At 40.4% G+C, this 21,128-nt stretch overlaps 2 protein-coding genes across 9 annotated transcripts in view; one reads left to right on the forward strand and one right to left on the reverse strand.

Moving 5' to 3' along the window:
• The first annotated feature begins 95 nt into the window (after positions 1-95).
• LOC309637968 (transmembrane protein 14C) lies at positions 96-7,088 on the forward strand. 5 transcript variants are annotated; one of them, XM_082413428.1, is made up of 6 exons: positions 166-283; positions 1,360-1,429; positions 1,766-1,842; positions 2,670-2,771; positions 5,559-5,646; positions 6,568-7,088. In XM_082413428.1, the coding sequence occupies exons 2-6, from the start codon at positions 1,407-1,409 to the stop codon at positions 6,620-6,622; spliced, it is 345 nt and encodes a 114-aa protein (XP_082269554.1). In that variant the 5' UTR covers positions 166-283; positions 1,360-1,406; the 3' UTR covers positions 6,623-7,088. The 5 variants fall into 5 exon arrangements, with proteins under 5 accessions (XP_082269551.1, XP_082269554.1, XP_082269553.1 ...); XM_082413429.1 differs by having other exon boundaries at positions 240-411; XM_082413425.1 differs by lacking the exons at positions 5,559-5,646; positions 6,568-7,088 and adding an exon at positions 3,581-5,064 and having other exon boundaries at positions 96-283.
• Positions 5,557-21,128, reverse strand: part of MAK (male germ cell associated kinase) — a 68,409-nt gene continuing 52,837 nt past the window's right edge. For 3 of the 4 annotated variants that reach the window (XM_082413301.1, XM_082413300.1, XM_082413302.1), the window contains one exon: positions 5,557-19,932. In XM_082413301.1, the coding sequence (XP_082269427.1) occupies positions 19,778-19,932 (155 nt within the window). In that variant the 3' untranslated portion in view covers positions 5,557-19,777. The remainder of the gene's footprint in view (positions 19,933-21,128) is intronic. The other variant, XM_082413303.1, reaches the window with a different exon arrangement.

Here is a 21,128-nt window from a genome sequence, read left to right on the forward strand (position 1 = left end):
GCTGGACGGCCGGCACCGCGCCCACTCCCCCGGGTACACGAAGTGCTCGGCGACTCCCTGCCCCGGGGACAAAGAGCACGCGCCGGCCTATCCGGCGCAAGCCCCGCCCCATGCCCCGCCCCCGGGACGCAGGGAGCGCAGCGACCCCTGTCTCTAGCCCCGCCCCGTGCCCAGCCCCGCCCCCGGACGCAGAGAAAGCGCCGCGACATTTCCGGCAGGCCTGCGACTCCCCGCTCGTAGGCGTGTGTACTGTCGTCGGCGAGTGCAGACCTTCGGGAAGGAGGTTCGTGGACTTTGGAATTATTATTACTATTATTTTACACCTGTTTTGACTTTTAGAAATGAGTTGAGAGGCTTTGCTGCCGCCTGCTCTTCGTCCTCCGGATCCAGGCGGCGGCTTTAGGCTGCGTGGTAGGTGCTTGTGTAGTCCCTCGTTTCCAGCTTTCCTTAAAGTGGGTTGTGAATCCTGCGGAGACCCTGAGCTCCCGAGGCAGATGCTTACTGAGGTAGCGTCGAGGTCATTAGTTTCCTGGAGATTTTACTGGGCCATCTCCTTAAAAATCTCGGTGACTCAATGTTACGTCGAATTAATGACTGGTACAATTCCAAGTCCCCCCCCCCCCAACCCCTTATAGACAGTAATTTAAACAGAAGAGGTTATGCATTTTAAAGCTTAGCCTCGTTGGATACCAGGTGCATTTCTTTAAGAAATTAGGAGTTACACCCTACTTGGCCGAGGCTGTAGTGTTCTATGTAATTATGACTTGGGCTTTGTATATTTCATCCTTCCTCCTCGCCCCCCATCTAACAATAACTATGAGTGATGCAAAGTTAAATAACCGTCTGAAAATTTTACAAATGTTGAGTATTGAAATCAATTCTTTGGGCAGGGGTGAAAAACAGCACCCTTTCCCCCCAGAAAGGGCAACTAAAATACTTGAATTAAGGGCACGGGAGGTGTGTTTACTTTCCAGTTTAGTTATAATTTGGTTAGGTGATGAGGAGATTAGCTCATTAACTGTACAGAGCTGGTCAGTGAAGTGTCCTGTGGGCCTATGCTATATTAGAATCTAGGTTATTACTAGAATGGTTGGTATCTAGTATGAATGGTTCAGCAATTACTTTGTGCAAAGCCCCTTTACATATTATCCCATTTAATGCCCATAGTAGCCCTAGGAAATTTGTACCATTGCTATCCTCAGCGTAGGTACAGTGAAGGAAACTGAGGCTTAGAGACGTTGGGTAGCTTGCCCATTCTTCTCAGCTCCCAAGGGCTGGAGCTGGAACTTGGACCCACTGCTTCCTGGCTGCTAGCGAGCTGTGCTGTTAACTACCTCTGATCCAGTCCCTCCTCCGCAGGTGCAGGCCTGGTGTGATCTTCCATTTGGACGGAGTGAAAGAGAACAATGGAGAAGGACTCTGGCCCACTGTAAGTGCCCAGTGAAATGGGGGTGGAATAGTCAGGAGCTTTTCAAAACCAGAGTTTCTTTCATCATCTGAAAAGGGCGCTGAGCCAAGACTGCTGGACAGCTTGGGCTATGGGAGGAAGGACGTGTAGGCCAGGGACTTGTGTTCAAGTCCCAGCTCTGCCACTGAGTCTAGGCAAGTCATCTAACCTCTCTGGGATTTATTTGCGTTTATACAGAGATAGGATTGTTCTGGAATGGTGACCTTTTTGATCCCATCCTATGGTTCCATGCTGTTTTGTTTGTTCTTTGTTTTTTTAAACACGGTTGGCACCGATTTCTTACTGTTCCGTTTTCAGAGTGCCTTTACATTGGATCGGCTTTGGCTATGCAGCACTGGTTGCTTCCGGCGGGATCATTGGCTATGCGAAAGCAGGTATGGTTTGTAGTTATTTAACCTCTTAAAATCTTCTTCCCGGTGAAGAGTGAGTCCCCAGGGTCCTCAAACTGCAGTCTTGTTGGAGTCAAGTTTGCTTTAGGCCCTCTCGCTGGAGCGCAGGCTTATTATCAGCCCTGTAGCTCCTCCTGCACTTGCCTTGCGGTTATCTGGCTGAGCTACGCCAGGCTTCTTGTGCAGTCACTTGTTTTTGACTCTTTAGATAAAGAGACCGGTTAGGGATGGTAGTAGATTGTTATTATCATCACCTGCCATACATCAGCCTTGACCCCGGAGGGCCATCTCTGCTCTTCAAGCAGGAGGAAACCTCTAGTCTTCGCAGAAGCAGTTTTGAAGTCTCCGCATTAAGTCAGGCACAGGTGTGTCAGTGAACGCGCTTGTTTCCACCCCCTCCTTGCCGGCGTCCCCCTCGCCATCACACACACCAGAATTCTTGCTCCCCAGATCATTTTGTAACTCACTGACCCTGTTTCCCTTTCCTCTGGGGATGAGCCCAAGGTCCTGCCCTTGGAGAGTCCCAGTCCTTGCAGGGTTAATCAGGCCTGGCTCGGAGCCCTTCCTTTCTCCCTGGGGGGAAGTGTCCTGCCTGTCAGAGGAGAGAGGACCCGTGTGGTACGACCCTGACCTCTCTGGTAAAACAGCAGACTCCCCCGAACATTTTCCTGCTTGAGAATGCCTTGGTCCTGAACCGCGTTGAGAGACGTTCTCTCTGCTGTCTTCCTCTGTAGGGGAGGGCGGTCTGGTGGCTTCTGTCAGTGGCACGAGTGTCGCCATTGCGGTGCAGCTGTGTGTTTTCTTCCCTCCAGGCAGCGTCCCGTCCCTTGCTGCCGGGCTCCTCTTCGGTGGATTAGCGGGCCTCGGCGCCTATCAGCTGTCTCAGGATCCAAGGAACATTTGGGTTTTCTTAGGTATGTCGGTTTCAGTGTCTCCCTGATGCATCCCTGGGTTGGTGGGATGTGACAGGTTCTTCACATTACGACAGTTTTACTGCTGCTGCCAAGTCCTAGGGAAGTTTTGAAATGGAGGCGTGGGGGGGGGGGGCGTCTTGTGCTGGTTTCTACTTATCTTTTATGTACAGAATATGGAAAGGTTTTCATACCTCATGAATGTAGATTTACCCAGTGAAATAAGTGTTAAACTTGTGTAAGGCAAGCATGTGTCTCTTAACCATTGTGATTGCCCGCTGAAGACCGCCTGCTTGAGCATCCCTAAAGGACCATGTGTCTGGGTTAGGTTTGCATCGGTATTGCATTTTTCCCATTTGAAAATCATTTGTTAGCCCTTTAGGTGTAAACTAAGTGTGTAAGATGTAGGCCCTGCCTTCAGGGAGGCTTTACCTTCACTGGGGACATAGAACGTGACTGGGGCTGCTGCAGTGTCCTGTGACCAGCACAGACGGCGAGGAGCGCGGGGAGGGGAAGGTTACTTATCAGGGTGGCTTTGCTGCATTTTTCCTGAGCTCCACCCTGCGTCAGACACCCTGCTGGGTGTGTGGGCCCCTCGCTGTCCCCACAAACCCACAGGGTGAGAGAACACGCAGTTCTGGCCCTCACAAGGAGCAGGCGTGTCGCGGTGGTTTGTCCGAGTCGGCCTGGGCTGGGAAGGAGGAAGCACCCAGCTCTCGGCCCTGCTCGGCGGCTCCCTCTCGCCAGCCCCCAGCCCCAGGGTTACTCTCAGGCCCCTTTGTCCCCCTTCTGACCCCGCTCCTCCACTCCAGCGAACAACCTCACCATCTACTTGAAGAAGAAACAGCAGCCGTCACGTGGAGACTCCCTGCTGCCATCGGCCTCTAAGCCTTCCCCTGTCCTGTTTCTCTCCTCTCCAAGGCTGGTCCCTCCGCCAGGCTTTGGGTCTCTACTCTTCACCGTCTCCGGAGCTTTACACCGTCAGTGATGCCAGCTCTTCCTCGTATCCTGCCTCTCAGGTGGATCCCACCCATTGATGCTCCGATGTGCTCATCTCTCACCCATTTAAAAAAAAAAAAAAAAGAGGACCTCTCGTGACCCCACTGCTTTCTTCAGTTGCTGCCCTTCTGCTTCCTCTTCAGGAACTTCTCTTAAAAAAAATCCATTACACTCGCATCTTCACTTCCTCACCTCACATTCTCAGCCCATTTCGGCCTCCACTTCTGTCCCCTTAGTCCACGGGAGTAGCTCTCCCCGAGGCTGCCAGGAACCTGTACGCTTCAAAATTCAGCGTACACTCTTCAGTCCTCATTTTGTTTGGCCTTTTAGCTGTTCTCAGCACAGTACACTAATCCATTTCCCGTTCTCTTGTTTTTCCTTTTTATTTTCTGATTCCCTTTTGTCTGTTTTGTCGACCTGTCTTCCATTTCAACCATTAGATATTAAGGTTCTTAAAACCTGGCTCTTTAAATCTTTATACTCTCTCACTTGGCAGTATGGTTGAAGCCCAGGTCTTAAATTACCATCGATAACACAAATGACTCACAAATTTCTCTCTCCTCCAAGCCTTACTCGCGTATATCCAGTTGCCTGCTTGAAAGCGTTCAGCTGTGTCATGGCATCTGCCCAAACCTGGCTCCCTGTCCTCACACACGCTTGGTCTCCTGGTGTCCTCCCTCCATCTGGGTCTCCATTGCTCTCCTCCCCTCCATCTCTGTCTGATTCATCAACAAGTCCTGTCAACACTACCTGCAACTCGTATCCCAGGCCGTCCCCTTCCCTACCTCCACGGCCACCATCCACGCCCCAGTTAGCCCCCCTCTTGCCTGCATTCCTGAGGAAGTTTCTCAGTTGGTGCCCTACCTCCTCTCTGTTTTCCCTGAAGTGTGTTCCCTATGGTACAGCCACAGTTATATTTGCAGAATGCAGCTCTTTGTATGTATCCCTCTGCGTAATATCTTTTCATGGCTTTTCATTGCTCTTCGGAAGAAGACCACAGTCCGTCCCATGGCCCTCGAGGCTCTGTAGGCTGTGGCCCTCTTCCTCACTCAATCTCGGTTTCTGTGCCACACCACGCCTAGCAGCCCCCTCTCACCGCGGGGCCCCGCGTATATTACGCCCTCTGCCTGGAACGTGCTTTCCTCCCCTTGAGCTCTTTAATTGCGACTCTCGACATCGCAGCTCCACCTTCGCTTTCTCAGCAAGTCCTTCTCTGAATGGGCTGGATCCCCTGTTCATCACGTTATTTGTATTGCATTAATTGCGCCTGTAGCACAGATTATACTTCTGAGTCTTTGTGTGATTCTTTCAAGTTAGTCCTGTCAAACTCAAAGCACCGTCAGGGCAGAGATCTTTTTGATGACAGTTGTGTTCCCAGCACCTGGTGCGGCGCACGGCAGGTGGTCGGTATGTGACTAGACGTCGAGTGGGAGGAGCCTAAGAACATCGAGTGGGAGGAGCCTAAGGGCGCACAGGGTAAATAGCATCGGCGTAGGAAAGATGTAGTTTTCTCCTATAGCAGTTTAGGAGAAAACTAAGAAATTTAGGGCTGAAGAATGGTAGGAGGTGAGGCTGGAGAGGCAGGCTGGGCTCAGACACTGAGAGCCTTTGATTCCAGTGTTTGTACTTAGTCCCGTTGACTGTGGGTGGCCGTGGAGCTTCCCGACTCGGGGAAGGAGGAGGTATGAGATGAGGTCTGGGCCCTTGAAAGATGGGTGGGAGTGTGGCCACATTTTCATCCTCCAACATATAAGGTGTAGTGATCTTTGACTCTTTTTATCTTTCCATCAGTTACATCTGGAACCTTGGCTGGCATTATGGGAATGAGATTCTACCACTCTGGAAAATTTATGCCTGCAGGCTTAATTGCAGGTGCCAGGTACCCTCTGCTCTATTGCTAGTTCTAGTTTAATGCCCCAAACACTTTAGACATTCAAAATTTTACTTGTTTCAGTATATCTGATGCTGAGCATCGACTGAAATGATTTAAATTTATATACAAATAGGAAAGGCTGCAAAAACAGCAGATTTAATGTCAAAACGAAATAAGTATATTCATTCACTTTGGAAATGGTTTTGCTTTCACATTTGCTCTCTGGTCCATCCTGGCCCCTTTCTGCAGTGGAGGAAGCTTCAGTGCAAAGCCATGACTGCAGCCGTTAGTGTGACTTTCAGCATGGGGTCCATGTTTCTTAGTTGTAAGGCGTCCTTTATTATTGAAAATTTTGCTGAAAGGGAATCTGATTGAATCCTATTTAACGTTAATCGTAATTAACTTTAATTATAAAATCCAAACCAGATTGTTCTTAAAAATGTAGTCTTTAAGTATAATAAAGATACCCCCCAAAATAGAATTTTTTAAAATCTGCTTTGGAAAAAGGTTATTTACCCAACTTTGATCATAGTTACAATGCTGTCAAGAATAATAATGTTTTATAATCAGCATAGACCAAGGTCAAGAGCTGTAAACTGGGAGGCTGGAGACCTACCACTGATGACCTGTGTGACTGGGGAGGCCTTGGTCTCTCCAGCCTTGTTTTCTCATCTTTGAATGATTGGCTGTTAGATTAGGAACTTCAGCTCACGTGTATGATTTCAAAGCCCCAGTGTGGGACTGCCTTTGGCGTGTTCTTCCTGTGGCACCTCCAGGCGTGGGAGTTCATCTCTGCTTGCTCTGCCTTGGCACCTCCTCACCATGTAGTTGTGAGGGACCTGCTGAGTCCCAGCCCCTTAAAAATAGTCAAGTGCCTGTGCTGTTCTTTATCTGATTTTTTTTTTTTTATGTGTTTCCTTTGAACAGTTTGCTGATGGTCGCCAAACTTGGAATTAGTGTGTTGGGTAAACCCCATGAGTAGTAGTCATGGCCCAGCTTGGACTCATGAAGAATTTTAAAATTTTCACTATTTTTAGCATATTAAGATAAATAAGTACAGCATTTTCACATATTCTGACATTTTACTTAAAAACAAACCAAAAAAACCCAACTTTGCAGAGAAAAATGTCAGTTATTATCATTACAACCCTAAAGAGGTGGGTAGAGTGTAACACAAGAGCTTCTTCCTATAGTAGAAGCATACAGTTTGATTCTTGTATGTTGCTGTTATCTGTTCTTTCTGAATCTGTAGGTAAAATCTCCAGGGATAAAAATGTAAGGTGTCGCCATTGGGGTCCCTGAAACCCTGTACCCTACTCAGAGGAACAGTGTGAAAAAGATCTGTTAATGAGATTTAGGATATCTGTTCTTTTGCTTCTCTTAGAGCACAGACCTACTTTGAAATTATGTTAAGTGAAATCAATGAAAATAAAGTTTACTGTAAATAATATTTTCTTCGGTGTCTTTGTTGCCAGAGCTGTCTAGAACATAGAATGAGATGTGAATAGCAAGAAGATAAAAGAGCATGAAGGTGTTTTTGTTAACATTTTATTTAAGAATTACCCATCCTGAATAATTTAAAGACCAAGGAAGGAAAGTTATTTATTATTTGATTATACATTGCATTGAGCCTTGGATTTCTAAGATTAGTAGGACTGTGTAACCAAAAAAAGAGAAAAAAAAGAAAAAAATGAAATTGTTGTTAACCAGCGCTGAGTTAACTCATTCTGGTACCCCTTACTTTAGTTTCCCCCTCTTTAAAGAAAAGGGATATTTGCTACAATACCTCAATCCTAACTGGTATTGATTGGATTTAGAATATGTAATTCAGGCATATACAATTTTGTGGATTGGCTTAAGCTCCTTGAAAGGAGTCCTAGTTTCCTCATCTTTGTTGTGTATGCCATGGTTTGACGTGTCTGCCAGGGCCCTTTTTTTTTTTAATTTCTTTTATTGAAGTATAGTTGATTTACAGTGTGTTAATTTCTACTGTACAGCAAAGTGATTCAGTTATACATATGTATATACATTCTTTTTCATTTTCTTTTCCATTATGGTTTACACAGAATATTGAATATAGTTCCCTGTGCTATACAGTAGGACCTTGTTGTTTATCCATTCTATATGTAATAGTTTGCATCTGCTAATCCCAAACTCCTGATCCATCCATCTCCCACCTGCCCTCCCACTTGGCAACCACAAGTCTGTTATCTGTGTCTGTGAGTCTGTTTCATAGATAAGTTCATTTGTGTCATGTTTTAGATTCCACATAGAAGTGATATCATATTTGTCTTTCTCTTTCTGACTTACTTCATTTAGTATGACAATCTCTAGGTCCATCCATGTTGCTGCAAATGGCCTTATTTCATTCTTTTTTATGGCTGAGTAGTGTTCCATTGTAAATGTGTACCACATGTTCTTTATCCATTTATCTGTTGATGGACATTTAGGTTGTTTCTATGTCTTGGCTGTTGTAAATAGTGCTGCAGTGAACATTGGGGTGCATGTATCTTTTTGAATTACAGTTTTCTCCAGATATGTGCCCAGGAGTGGGATTGTAGGATCCTATGGCAACTCTATTTTTAGTTTTTTGAGGAACCTCCATACTGTTTTTCACAGTGGCTGCACCAATTTACATTCCCACAACAGTGTAGTAGAGTTCCCTTTTCTCCACACCCTCTCCAGCATTTGTTGTTTGTAGACTTTTTAATAATGGCCATTCTGAGTGGTGTGAGGTGATACCTCATTATAGTTTTGATTTGTAGTTCTTTAATAATTAGCGATGTTGAGCATCCTTTTCATGTGCCTATTGGCCATCTGTATGTCTTCTTTGGAGAAATGTCTATTTAGGTCTTCTGCACATTTTTCGATTGGGTTGTTTATTTTTTTGTTATTGAGTTGTATGAGCTGTTTATATATTTGGGAAATGAACAGGACCCCTTCTTAAAGCATAATGCCCATAGCTCTACACAGATGGGGTGTGACCAGGATACTGGATTCTAGACCACACATTTCTGTTAGTACAACCAGAATCAAAATAAGATTTTTGGACAGCCCCATCACAGCAGTGACTCATTAAGCTTTTGGTCCACTGACACCCTAGTTCTTTTTCTCACATGCTGCTGTTAATAATAACTATTCATAGATAAGAAAGGGTTGATGTTTGATGTCACATACTTGCAGGTATTTTGATTAAATAAAAAAATCCATAGTTCCTGGCATAGTCAGTAATTGCCTTTTATCATATAGTTATACCAAATTCATAGTTTAAATAATACAGACAAATCCATTTCCAAACAGTTCATTGGTATCTGGTATGATTTCATGCCCTGGTGAATCAGATTATTGTGATCTTCTCAAACGTTAGTCCTGTACAGTCTAAAGGAAAATGGACAAAGAAAATCAAGTAAGCAGAACATTTTCTTTGTCCCTTTTATATTTTAAAAGTTGATTTTTATGGAAATGTGTTTGGGAGGAAAGAAACAGCTGGTTGTAGTTAGTGTTACAAAGGTCAGGACACCCACAGGTAGGCTGGGTTTCTCTTGAGCAGAGAGGAGACGCCTGTGTGTTGTTTGTGTTCACAGAGCTTCATCTCCGTGCTTGTTTCCCTGAGTCCTGCTTCTGTGTGAGGGTCGGCTGGACGTGAACATCAGTTATGACTTGTTCCCCAAACGTTTGAATCATATATGAATTGTAAGCACAGAGGCACAGAAAAAGATTGTTCTAAACGAAAGATAGTCATTCTGTTCATCAGAAAAAGCACATTTTGGGTTCTGAGCTAGCCCTTCAGCGATCATCATGATAAATAGGTACTTCAAATATTATGGTTAAATGTATTTAATAGTCCTCGTCAATATTTTCTGTCTTCTCCGTTCGTGCGTGTGACATGTGCATGTGACATGTGCGTGCGTGTGCACCCAAACTAACCCTTGGCTGTTGACGATTAAGGCACTTGTGATGGTGGAGGCATCAGGCGGCCGTAGACTGTCCAAAGCTCCCATCCTTCCAGAAGGGATTTCAAATCATGATGCGAGGCCCTGGTTTTTCTTCTGTCATGAAGTGTTTCCTAAGGGCACCAATTTTGGCCACCTTCAGTTCTAGGGTTGGGGCACCAGCCTTAGACTCTGAGTGACAACGATTCGCTGGAGGTGGGAATTAGTTTAGGTCCAAGGTAGATCCCTGTGTGACTGGTCCTGTGGTCACCTGTGAGAGTTCTAAGGCTGCCTACAGTTCTAAGGGGCGGGGGTGGGGTGGGGTGCCTTCATGGCCCAGCAGCCTTGACAGGGTCCTTGCTAAGAACCCCTTCTTCTCCCCGGCAAAGTTTCCCAAGTACTTACTGTCCTAAGATTGTGCTGGGTCCCAGAAGGAAAAGAAAAACAAAGCATGGCTTGCCATCGTGGAGTCTAGTGGAGAACACTGACATCTAGACAAGCAAAGGCAATATAGAAATACATGGCTAATAGAGGTAGGTAGACATTACCCCAGGGGCACAAGAAAGTGGTCAGTTCTCTTCAGGGAGTCTAGGAGGGCTTCACAGAGGGGATGGTGGTTGAGCTGAGCCTTGAAGGATGAGGAATTCATAAACAAGGACAGGCAAATGTTGCAGGTAGAGGGAAGGTATGTGCAGTGCCTCTGAGGCATGACACTGCCTCGTGCAGTTGGGTACCTACAAGTTGTTTGGTGTGAATAGCATAGAGCGGGTGAGGTTGGCAACAGCAGGAGATGAGACTGAAAGGCAAGGTCAAATCTAGATGACCTTGACATCCCCAGCTAAAGGTTTGAATGTAATCCATTTTCCCCCTCATTTTTGTTGTATTTTGTTTCATCATTTTTGTTGGTTTTCGTTTCATAAAGATTTGTGGAAGCTCTCTGTATATAATGGGCACAGGTCCTTTATTATATATTACATTTTCTCCCAACCTATTGTGTGTCTTTTAACTTTGTTTATAGTTTCTGTACGTCTTTACATAGTCAGATCTATTACTTCATTGCTTTACAAAGTTCTTTCTTATTCCAAATTATAAAAATACTCACCTAGTTCACAAGGTCGTTTAAAATTGAGATAAAATATGCTTGTGATAAAGAATGCATGTAAGACAGAAGGGCATACAGCAAAATTGTTTCCTTCTGATCCCAGACCCTTAGTCTCTCAACTTAAGAGGTAGCCATTATTTATTTATTGTCCCAGAAGTTTTCTGTGAGTATAAAACATAGAAATGTATCCTTTTTTGGTTACTCTTAAGACAAGTGAGGGCACAGAATTAACACTGAGTTACACTTTGCTACACTGTATCACACTTAACACCTTTTCTTTATCTGGACATGGAGACCTACCTCATTCTTTTTAGTGGCTTTTTAATTATATGATGTGGCTATCTAGTTTACCATTCCCCTACTGACAGAAAGGTACCTTGTTTAAAGCTTTTCGCTATTAAAAAAATGCTGTACCAAGGAACATCACTAAGTCCCGGTGCACATGTGCAAATGAATCTTTAGGTTATACCCCTAAAAACTGAGTCAAAGCAGATGAGCATTTAAAATTTTAATTGTCTGCAAAAAGAGTTGTACGGATTTACACTCCCATCAATAGCGGTTGAGAGATTTTGTTTCCTCATCTTTGCTAACATTGCGTATTATCAGACTTTTAATCTTTGACACATTAAGCTAGGGGTCTGCAAACTTTTTCTGTAAATGGCCATTTACAGAATGTAAATGTTTCTGTAAACATTTTAGGCTTTGTGGGCCATGCCGTCTCTCTCCAGCTATTCAGTTTTGCCTTGTAATGCAAAAGCCACCATAAACAGTACATAAACGAGTGAGCATGGCTACCTTCCAACAAAGCTCTATTTATGGAATTTATGAAATTTATTTATCTATTTATGAAATTTGAATTTCATATCATTTTCACATAGTACCAAATAATAATCTTATTTTGATATTCTTTTCGACCATTTTTTTTTAAATTTTTTTTTTATAAAAAACATTCTTAGCTTGCCAGCTGCATGAAAACAGACAATGAACTGGATTTGGATCACTGACCATGGTTCCAACCCCTTATCGAAGCCATTGTTTTATATATTTAGTATGACTTATTAAGCATCTTTTCATATATTTATTGACCAGTGATGTATATTTTTTCTGTAAACTCCCCTTTTTTTGTTTTTCTAATTGATCTGTGACTCTATAATCACTGTAGATTGTACTATGTCTTGATATGTGGTAAGGCAAGTCTGTCATTGTTACTTTTCTGATTTTTCTTTACATACTTTTCCAGATAAATCTAGACTTAGCCTTTCAGCTTTAAATTTTACTAGGGATTTTGATTATGATTACATTGAATTATAGATAAATTTAGGAAGATTTGGAAGCTTTAAAACATTTACTCTTTAAAAAGTTTTTTTGAAATGTTGATTTACAATGTTATATTAGTTTCAGGTGTACAACAGAGTGATTCAGTTACACATATATATATATATATCTATTCTCTTTTAGATTTTTACAGGTTATTACAAGATATTGAGTATATAGTTCCCTGTGCTATGCAGTAGGTCCTTGTTGGTTATCTATTTTATATATAATAGTGTTTATATTTTAATCCCAAACTCCTGATTTATCCCTCCACCCCCCTTTCCCCTTTGGTAACCGTAAGTTTGTTTTCTGTGTCTGTGACTCTTTCTATTTTGTAAATAAGTTCATCTGTATAATTTTTTTTAGATTCCACATATAAACAATATCATATGTTATTTGTCTTTGACTCACTTCACTTGGTATAATCTCTAGGTCCACTCATGTTGCTGCAAATGGTATTATTTCATTCTTTTTTATGGCTGAGTAGTATTCCATTGTGTATATATACCATATCTTTATCCATTGATCTGTCAGTGGACACTTAGGTTGCTTCCATGTCTTGACTATTATAAATAGTGCTGCTGTGAACATTGGGATGCATGTATCTTTTTGAATTACAGTTTTCTCCAGATATATGTCCAGGAGTGGGAGCATTGGATCATATGGCAACTCTATTTTTAGTTTTTTAAGGAAACTCCATACTGTTCTCCATAGTGGCTGCACCAATGTATATTCCCCCCAACAGTGTAGGAGAGTTCCCTTTTCTCCACACCCTCTCCAGCATTTATTATTTGTAGACTTTTAGATGATGGCCATTCTGAGTGGTGTGTGGTGATACCTCATTGTAGTTTTGATTTGCATATCTGTAATAATTAGCGATGATGAGCATCTTTTCATGTGCCTGTTGGCCATCTGCATGTCTGTGGAGAAATGTCTGTTTGGATCTTGTGCCCAGTTTTTGATTGGGTTGTTTGTTTTTTTTAATTTTGAGCTATATGAGCTGTTTGTATATAAAATATTTACTCTTCAATCCAGGACATTGTATGTCCCTTCATTTAATTCAGTTTTTCTTTTTTTAATGTCTTAAAACATTTTAGAGTTTTATTCACTTAGTTCTTTGCATTTCTATTAAGATTATTGCATGGTATTTTATAGTTTTATTATTATTATGAATGGAACTTCTTCATATATATTTTCTAATTAGGTATCAATCTGAGCAATGAATTTCTGATATTAATGTAAATGCTTCAGTCGACTCAAGCACATTGCTTGCCTTAGGTTTTTGTCAACTACCCTTTATCTAGTGCTGTGGCTTTATGTTGAAGTTAGAAACAATAGGATATTTACTATCACTGATGATTCAACATTGTTCTAGAGACACTAGACAAAGTAATAAGAGAAATAAATGAGGTATAAAGTAATAGTGGAAAAAGAAAGAAATCAAAGATTTTAAATAGCTAATATAATTGTCTATCTAGAAAATCCAAGACAAGCAACTAAAATCCTATTATAACTAACGAGGAAGTTCTATAAAGCTGCAAGAAACAAGATCAGCACCAAAACCGAATAGCTTTCTATCAGCAGCCATCATCAGTTCTCTTCCATACTATTGCTAATACCCAAGTCGAAGCCTCACCATCTTTTAATCTTCTAACAGGACTCCCTGTTTTCATGCTTTGGCCTAACAATTAATTCTTTACCCAGCAGGCAGAGGCATATATCAAGTATAATTAGACTCCTAGTCTTAAAATTATTCAGTCATCTCTCACTACATTTATATCCCTTCTTTAGTCTCTATAACATCCTGGGGTTTTTTTGTTTTTTATTTTTCTTAATAGCACTTATAATAATTTGCAAATATACAGGGATTTTTGTGTGTGTGTTTATTTAATGTCTGTCTCCAGAATGTATGTTCTATGAGATCGGAGAAAATGACCTTTTCGTTTCTACCATATATACCATATATACTACACTTAGTACATAGTAGGTACTTAGTAAATATTTGCTGAATGGATAGATTGATCAAATCTATTTCTTAAAAATAGACTTTATTTTGTAGAACAGTTTTAAGAGACAGTACAGAGAGTTCCCACACACCTTACACCCAGTTTTCCCTATTAGTAACATCTTACATTAACATGATACATTTGTTACAACTAATGAACCAATACTGATACATTATCACTAACTAAAGTCCATACTTTATACAGTGTTTTCTATTTTTAAACTAATATCCTTTTTCTATTCCAGGATCTTATCCAGGATACCATATTACATTTAGTTGTCATGTCTTCTCAGGCTCCTCTTGGCTGTGACTGTTTATTAGACTTTTCTTGTTTTTGGTGACTGAGTTTTGAGGAGTACTGATCAGGTATTTTGTAGAATGCACTTCCATTGGAATTTGTCTAGTGTTTTCCTCATGGTTAGACTGGGATTATCGGTTTTTAGGAGGAAGACCACAGGGGTGAAGTGTCATTTTCATCACATCATATTAAAGTTACATATACGAACATGATATTACTGTTGATGTTGACCTTGATCATCCGGCTGAGGTAGTGTTCCTCAGGCTTCTCCACTGTGAAGCTATTCCTTTTTTCCCCCTTTCCCATACTGTACTCTTTAAAAGGAAGTCACTATGCATATCCCACACTTAAGAAATGGGGAGTTGTGCTCTGCCTCCTTGAGGGCAGAGTATCTACATAAATTATTTGGAATTCTGCTGCATGGAAGATGCCCCTTCTTCCCTGTCTATCCATCCAACCATCCACTCCTTCAGTACGGACTCATGTATATATATTTCCTGGTTTGGGTTATAATCCAATACTTCTCCATTAATTTTCTTGCTCAAATTGTTGCAGTTTTGACCATTGGGAGCTCTTTCAGCTGGCCCATGGGTCCTTTGACATAGCCAATCAGTGTAGGCTTTTTTTTTTTTTTTCCTTGTTTTTTGTTTTTATAGAACTTCCCTACTTTCTGGCACTGTAAGAGGCTCCAGGCTCATCTTGTATATTTCATGCTCTGATACTAGAATCAGCCATTTCTCCAAGTAGCCCTGGTTTCTTTTATTGGACAGTGATATTAGAAACCAAGACCTGGTGCTGGATAATGTTTGTTGCTACTAGGACATTATTTTATACTTTTCATTCCTTTTCACTTTTTAAAGTTGTTACTCCTTTTTCTAGTTTCTTAAGCTAAATGCTCAAATTCACCATGTCTTCAGTGTTTTTTGTTTTTCTCATAAATGGAACAAGTGTATAATTTTTTTCTTTGAGATCTCTTTTGACTGAGTTTTACAGGTTTTAATACAGAGGTCTGTCATTGTCCATTTCTAAAGGATGTTTATTTCATTTTTGATTTTCCCTTTTGACTTTGTAGTGGTTAGAACAATGTTTTTGAATTTTTAAGTGGATGATTTTGGAGGCATACTTTTTTATTCTACTTTTATTAAACTGTGGAAAGAAGTTGTGGCTTACATATTTCAACATTTGAGAATTTGAGATTTTCTTTTTGGCCTAACATAAGGTCAATTTTTTGTGCATGTTACATGTGTAGTATTTTGCCTTATTGGTCAAAGTTCTATATAGTATGTATGGTGGGTAAATTTTGTTTACTGTGTTACTCATGTACTTATTTTAAGGCCTCTAGATCTGTTTTCTAAGAAAAACCTCCCACTCTGTGGTTATGTCAATTTCTTCTTGTATTTGTGGTTAATCTTTGCTTCACATATTTATGTTGTTTTAACATTTGATTTTGAAAATTTTCAAATTTAGAGAAAAGTCTCTCTCTCTCTCTCTCTCTCTCTCTCTATATATATATATATGAACATATGAACATACATGCAGAAATCCTCAACAAGATATTAGCAAATCCAATCCAACAATGTATACAGAGAATTACATAATATGATCAAGTGGGATTTATTCTAGGTATACAAAGCTGGTTCAGCATTTGAAAATCAATTAAGGTAGTCCATCACATGAACAAGCTAAAGAAAAAAAAATTGTATGATCAATGATTATCAATAGATGCACAAAAAGTATTTGACAGAATCTAACACCATTCATAATAAAAACTCTCAGCAAAATAGGGAGGAATGTCTTCAACTTGATAAAGAAAATCTATTAAAAAAACCCAGAAACCCTACAGCTAACATCTTTCTTAATGGGGAGAAACTAGATGTTTTCCTGCTAAGATCAGGAACAAGGCAAGGATGTTCACTCCCACCACTTCTATTCAGCATTGTACTGGAAGTCCTGGCTAGTTCAATAAGAAAGAAAAGGAAGTAAAAAGTATGATGATTGGGAATGAAGAATAAAACTGTTTTTGTTTGCAGATGACATGATTGTCTATGTAGAAAATTTCAAAGAATCAACAAACTCCTGGATTTAATCAGTGATTATAACAGGAATTAGGATACAACATTAATATAGAAAAGTCATTTGCTTTCTTATATACAAGCAATGAACAATTCAAATTTGAAATTAAAAATTGCATTAGCACTAAAATAAACAGGTATAAATCCAACAAATATGTGTAAGATCTATATGAGGAAAATGACAAGAGACTGATGGAAGAAGTACAAGAAGATGTAAAAAAAATAGAGCAATAGTCCTTGTACATGAGTGGGAAGACCCAAGAGTGTCAAGATGTCAGTTCTTCCCAACTTGATCTGTATTGCTTGTTCACTGCAATCCCAGTCAAAAATCCCAGTTATTTTGTGGATACTGACAAACTGATTCTAGAGTTTATATGGCGCAGTAAAAGACCCAAAATAGCCAACACAATATTGAAGGAGAGAAACAAAGTTGAGGGACTGACTTAGGTGACTTCTATAAAGCTATAGTAATCAAGACAGTGTGGTATTGGTGAGAGAATAGACACATAGATCAATGGAACAGAATAGAGAGCCCAGAAATAGACGCACACAAATACAGTCAACTGATCTTTGACAAATTAGCAAAGGCAGTTCAGTGGAGAAAAGTCTTTTCAACAAACGACGCTGGACGATAGACATCAACATGAAAAAGAATCTGTAACAGATGATATACCTTTCAGAAAAATTGACTCAAAATGGATCATAGATCTAAATGTAAAATGCAAAACTGTAAAACTCCTGGAATATAGGAGAAAATCATAGGTGACCTTGGGTTTGGTGATGGCTTTTTAGATACAACCCCAGAAGCATGATCCATGAAATAAAAAATTGGTAAGCTGCACTTCATTTAAATTAAAAACTTTTGCTCTGCAGAAGACCTTAAGAGAATGAAAAGACAAGTCACGGACTGGAGGTAAGATTTGCAAAAGGCAACTGATAAAGGTCTGTTATTCAAAATATACAAGGAACTGTTTAAATTCAACAATAAGAAAACAAACTAATTTAAAAATGGGCAAAAGATCTGAATAGACAGCAAGGAGATATACAGATGGCAGATAAGCATGTGAATAGATGCTTCACATCCTATGTCATTAGGGAATTGCAAATTAAAATAACAAGATACTACTACACACTCGAGCAGCCAAAATCCAAAACACTGACGACACCAAATGCTGGTGAGGATGTGGAGCAACAGGAACGCTCACTCGTTGCTGATGGGAATGCGAAATGGTACAGTCACTTTGGAAGGCAGTTTGGTGCTTTCTTACAAAACATACTCCTACCATATGATCCAGCAGTTAATCAAGTGAAGTGAAAACTGATGTCCACACAAAAACATGTACATGAATGTTTATAGCAGCTTTATTCATAATTGCCTGTACTTGGAAACAACCAAAATGTCCTTCAGTTGGTGAATGGGTAAATAAACTAGGATACATATAGACAATGGAATACTCTTCAGTGATAAACAGAAATGAGCTATCAAGCCAAGAAAAGACAGGGAGGAATTTTAAATGCATATTACTAAGTGAAAGAAGCCAAACTGAAAAGGCTATATACTTCGTAATTCCAACTATATGACATTGTGGAAAAGGAAAAACTATGGAGATAATAAAAAAAAAAGCTCAGTGGTTGCCAGAGGTTTGCAGGGAGGGAGGGAGGGATGAATGGGTAGAGCACAGAGGATCTTTAGGGCAGTGAAACTATTTTGTATGATACTGTATTGGTGGATACATGCCATTATACATGTTGTCAAAACCCACAGAATGTACAACACAGAGCGTGAACCCTAATGTAATCTATGGCCTTTAATTAACAACAATGAATCAATATTGGTTCATCAGTTGTGACAAATGTACCACACTAATGCAAGATATTTATAATAGGGAAAATTGAGGAGCGCGGAGATTAGGGAGTACGTGGAAACTCTGTACTTTCCAATCAAATTTTCCGTAAACTTAAAACTGCTAAGAAAAAAGAAAAAAAAGTTGACTAATTAACAACAAAAAAAGGCCTCAGAGTATAAGTGTAAAGTTTAACAATGTAAGGAAAACAAACTAGTTAACCATATTAACTTTAATATCTATTCGGAGTTTAAAAGTTTCCCAGCAACACAAAAGAAGATTTTTGCTTTGAGACATTAATTAAAACTGTACAAATATATATATAACCATTACCACTAACATAAATTACTCTTTAGATTTTAACATTTTTCAAGAAGGTGAGCTGAATCTTCTGTACAAAAATACCATGTTCTTACTATGCCTTTGCATAATGTCCACAAGATGATACCAATTACATTAGCATTTGTTACAAAGTCATAAAATACATAAAAAATAAGCAGTTTGATAACATTGTTCTTTAAAAAGAATATCTATTCCGTAAATCGACAAGCTTGAATAGAGTAGTCCTGAATTCAAAATGTCTATTTTAAATACAAGTTTAGAAATAAAACTAAGAAAATATGTAGTAAGTGAAATCACTGCGATAGCAACTGAATGCATTTGCTCTTCAGAGCAAGTGTGAAGGTCAGAGCGGAGTCAGTGATCTGCCTGCAGCAGCAGCAGGAGTTTGCTTTGGGGGACGAGCTGGTATACTTCATCTTTGTGCCTCGTGGGAATACGGAAACAATGTATTTTGAAAGTCTGATGAACACACTTGATGTGAAGATGACAGAACCTTGACTTGGTTAATTTGGAAGTCATCAAGCCATTGGGTTTGATAGTCACCACGAATTCATAGCAGTTGTATTGATCAAAATCGAACAATCGACTCTTTCTCCACTAAAATCAGGTGATGTGATTTTGACATCTCTATGTTAAAGAAGTATTTATTTCTAAGAAAGATGTCCTGCTTTAGATTAGAATTATCATTGCTTCCATAATTCCAAAGTAGAAAAGTGATAAATTACCATCTTTCTGCCATTGCCAAAATGGTAGAGTAGAACCTTGGCCAAATAAGAACCGTAACTGACAGTCCACAGACATCTATGTAATTGCTATAAAAACCCAAAACAAAACAAACCTCTGAGGCCAAACGATGAAATCTTTAATAGTTTGGGCAAATATAAAACACTCTAAACACTTATTTCTGGAGGCATTTTTTTAAAAAGCTTCTTATTGTACTTAGTATCTATTAATTTGTAGATCAAGTACTTGACACTTTGGCAAATAGTTTATTCAATACTTTGTAAAGTCCTACCCATATATCAGCACTGTGGGCAATGATGCTAAGAAAATGCATTTCATTTCTAGGAAAGAAAGAAAACAGGAGATGGGTTTTGCTCTTCAGAGTACCCACTATGACATATTTCTTCCAGAACTCAGTAGAAATAGACATCTGTAGACATTTCCCGGGGTCAGGGGACTTGCACAGACTCTGTGGAGCAATGCTGTGGGACTTCACACCAGACTCCTATCGGTGGCCTCCGTACTTGGCCACCCAGTCTGTCCTCCCGTGCACGGAGGAGACTGGCTGTGCGCGGTTCACAATATTTAGATTCTTGGCTGTAGGATTATAAGTAGGTCCTGAAAACTGCCCCTGACCAGTTTTTGTGTTCCAGGGATATTCTGAAAGAAAGCAGAATCAGAAATTAGAATTTTATTCAGATGATTATTAAATTCAAAATAAAGCAGTTCATTTTATGGGGGGAAATCTGAATTTATCTTTTTTTAAAAAAATTATTTATTTTTGGCTGTGTTGGGTCTTCGTTGTTGCACACGGGCTTTCTCTAGTTGTGGAGAGCGGGGGCTGCTCTTCGTTGCGGTGCCCGGGCTTCTCACTGTGGTGGCTTCTCTTGCTGCGGAGCACGGTCTCTAGGCACACGGGCTTCAGTAGTGGCGGCGCATGGGCTCAGTAGCTGTGGCTCGTGGGCTCTAGAGCGCAGGCTCAGTAGTTGTGGCGCACGGGCTTAGTTGCTCCGCGGCATGTGGGATCTTCCCGGACCAGGGCTCGAACCCGTGTCCCCTGTGTTGGCAGGCGGATTCTTAACCACTGCGCCACCAGGGAAGTCCGAAAATCTGAATTTGTCTTTAAAAGATTAATTCAGTGGTCTCTAAGGTTTTTTTAAAATATATATATATAAGCCAAAAATTCTATTGTAGTATTATGCTGACACCATTTAGCGTTTTCAGCAGCTTAAGAGCCATAATTTCTGGTTTATAGTTCTGACACTGCTGCTGTTTCTTATTTGGGCTCACTGAAGTGCCCATCATATTTTGATAAGCAATATCAACTGGGATGACCAAGAATAACTCCTTGGTTTAAGTTCAATGGGCAATACCCACAGTGTCAGTGACTATTTAAAATCACACTGTGGTTACATCTAAATAATATCTGAACACAGTATCACTACAGCAGATGTATTCAGAATTGTGAATCCTGTAAAGCTCTGGCTTCATGGAGCCACACAGATGGGGTCACATAGCAGGTTTCTCTTTAAACATGAAAATGTGGTTTTTGGAGTCAAGAAACTTCATGTTTTATTGGGAAATCGATGGATGATAACAGAATCCCTGTGAAAAGTGAGCCATTCTTAGGATCCCAAACCTTTCATCACAAGGTTTGTTTTATTCATACATGTATTGGCTGATTAAAATTTTGTGAAAATTTTAATGTGTTAGACATGTGTTACCTGAACAATTTATAAGCTCAGATTGCTTGAACATGTCAAATGACAAAGCAGTAAATCATTTCAGAGAAAACTTTAATATCCTCAGTCCTTCCTTCACCCCTTCCTCACTTCAAACTGGGAGCTAGGTATCAG

The sequence above is a fragment of the Balaenoptera physalus genome (genome assembly GCF_965194825.1).
Source record: "Balaenoptera physalus genome assembly, chromosome: 11".
Taxonomy (NCBI): domain Eukaryota; kingdom Metazoa; phylum Chordata; class Mammalia; order Artiodactyla; family Balaenopteridae; genus Balaenoptera; species Balaenoptera physalus.

What these genes read in the sequence shown, in the direction of transcription:
- LOC309637968 (XM_082413425.1), top strand. Translation starts at nt 111, where the DNA reads ATGCCCCGCCCCCGGGACGCAGGGAGCGCAGCGACCCCTGTCTCTAGC. An exon ending in TGCAGACCTTCGGGAAGGAG is followed by an intron (nt 284 to 1,359) that starts GTTCGTGGACTT and finishes CCTCCTCCGCAG; the next exon opens with GTGCAGGCCTGGTGTGATCT. An exon ending in CATTGGCTATGCGAAAGCAG is followed by an intron (nt 1,843 to 2,669) that starts GTATGGTTTGTA and finishes TCTTCCCTCCAG; the next exon opens with GCAGCGTCCCGTCCCTTGCT.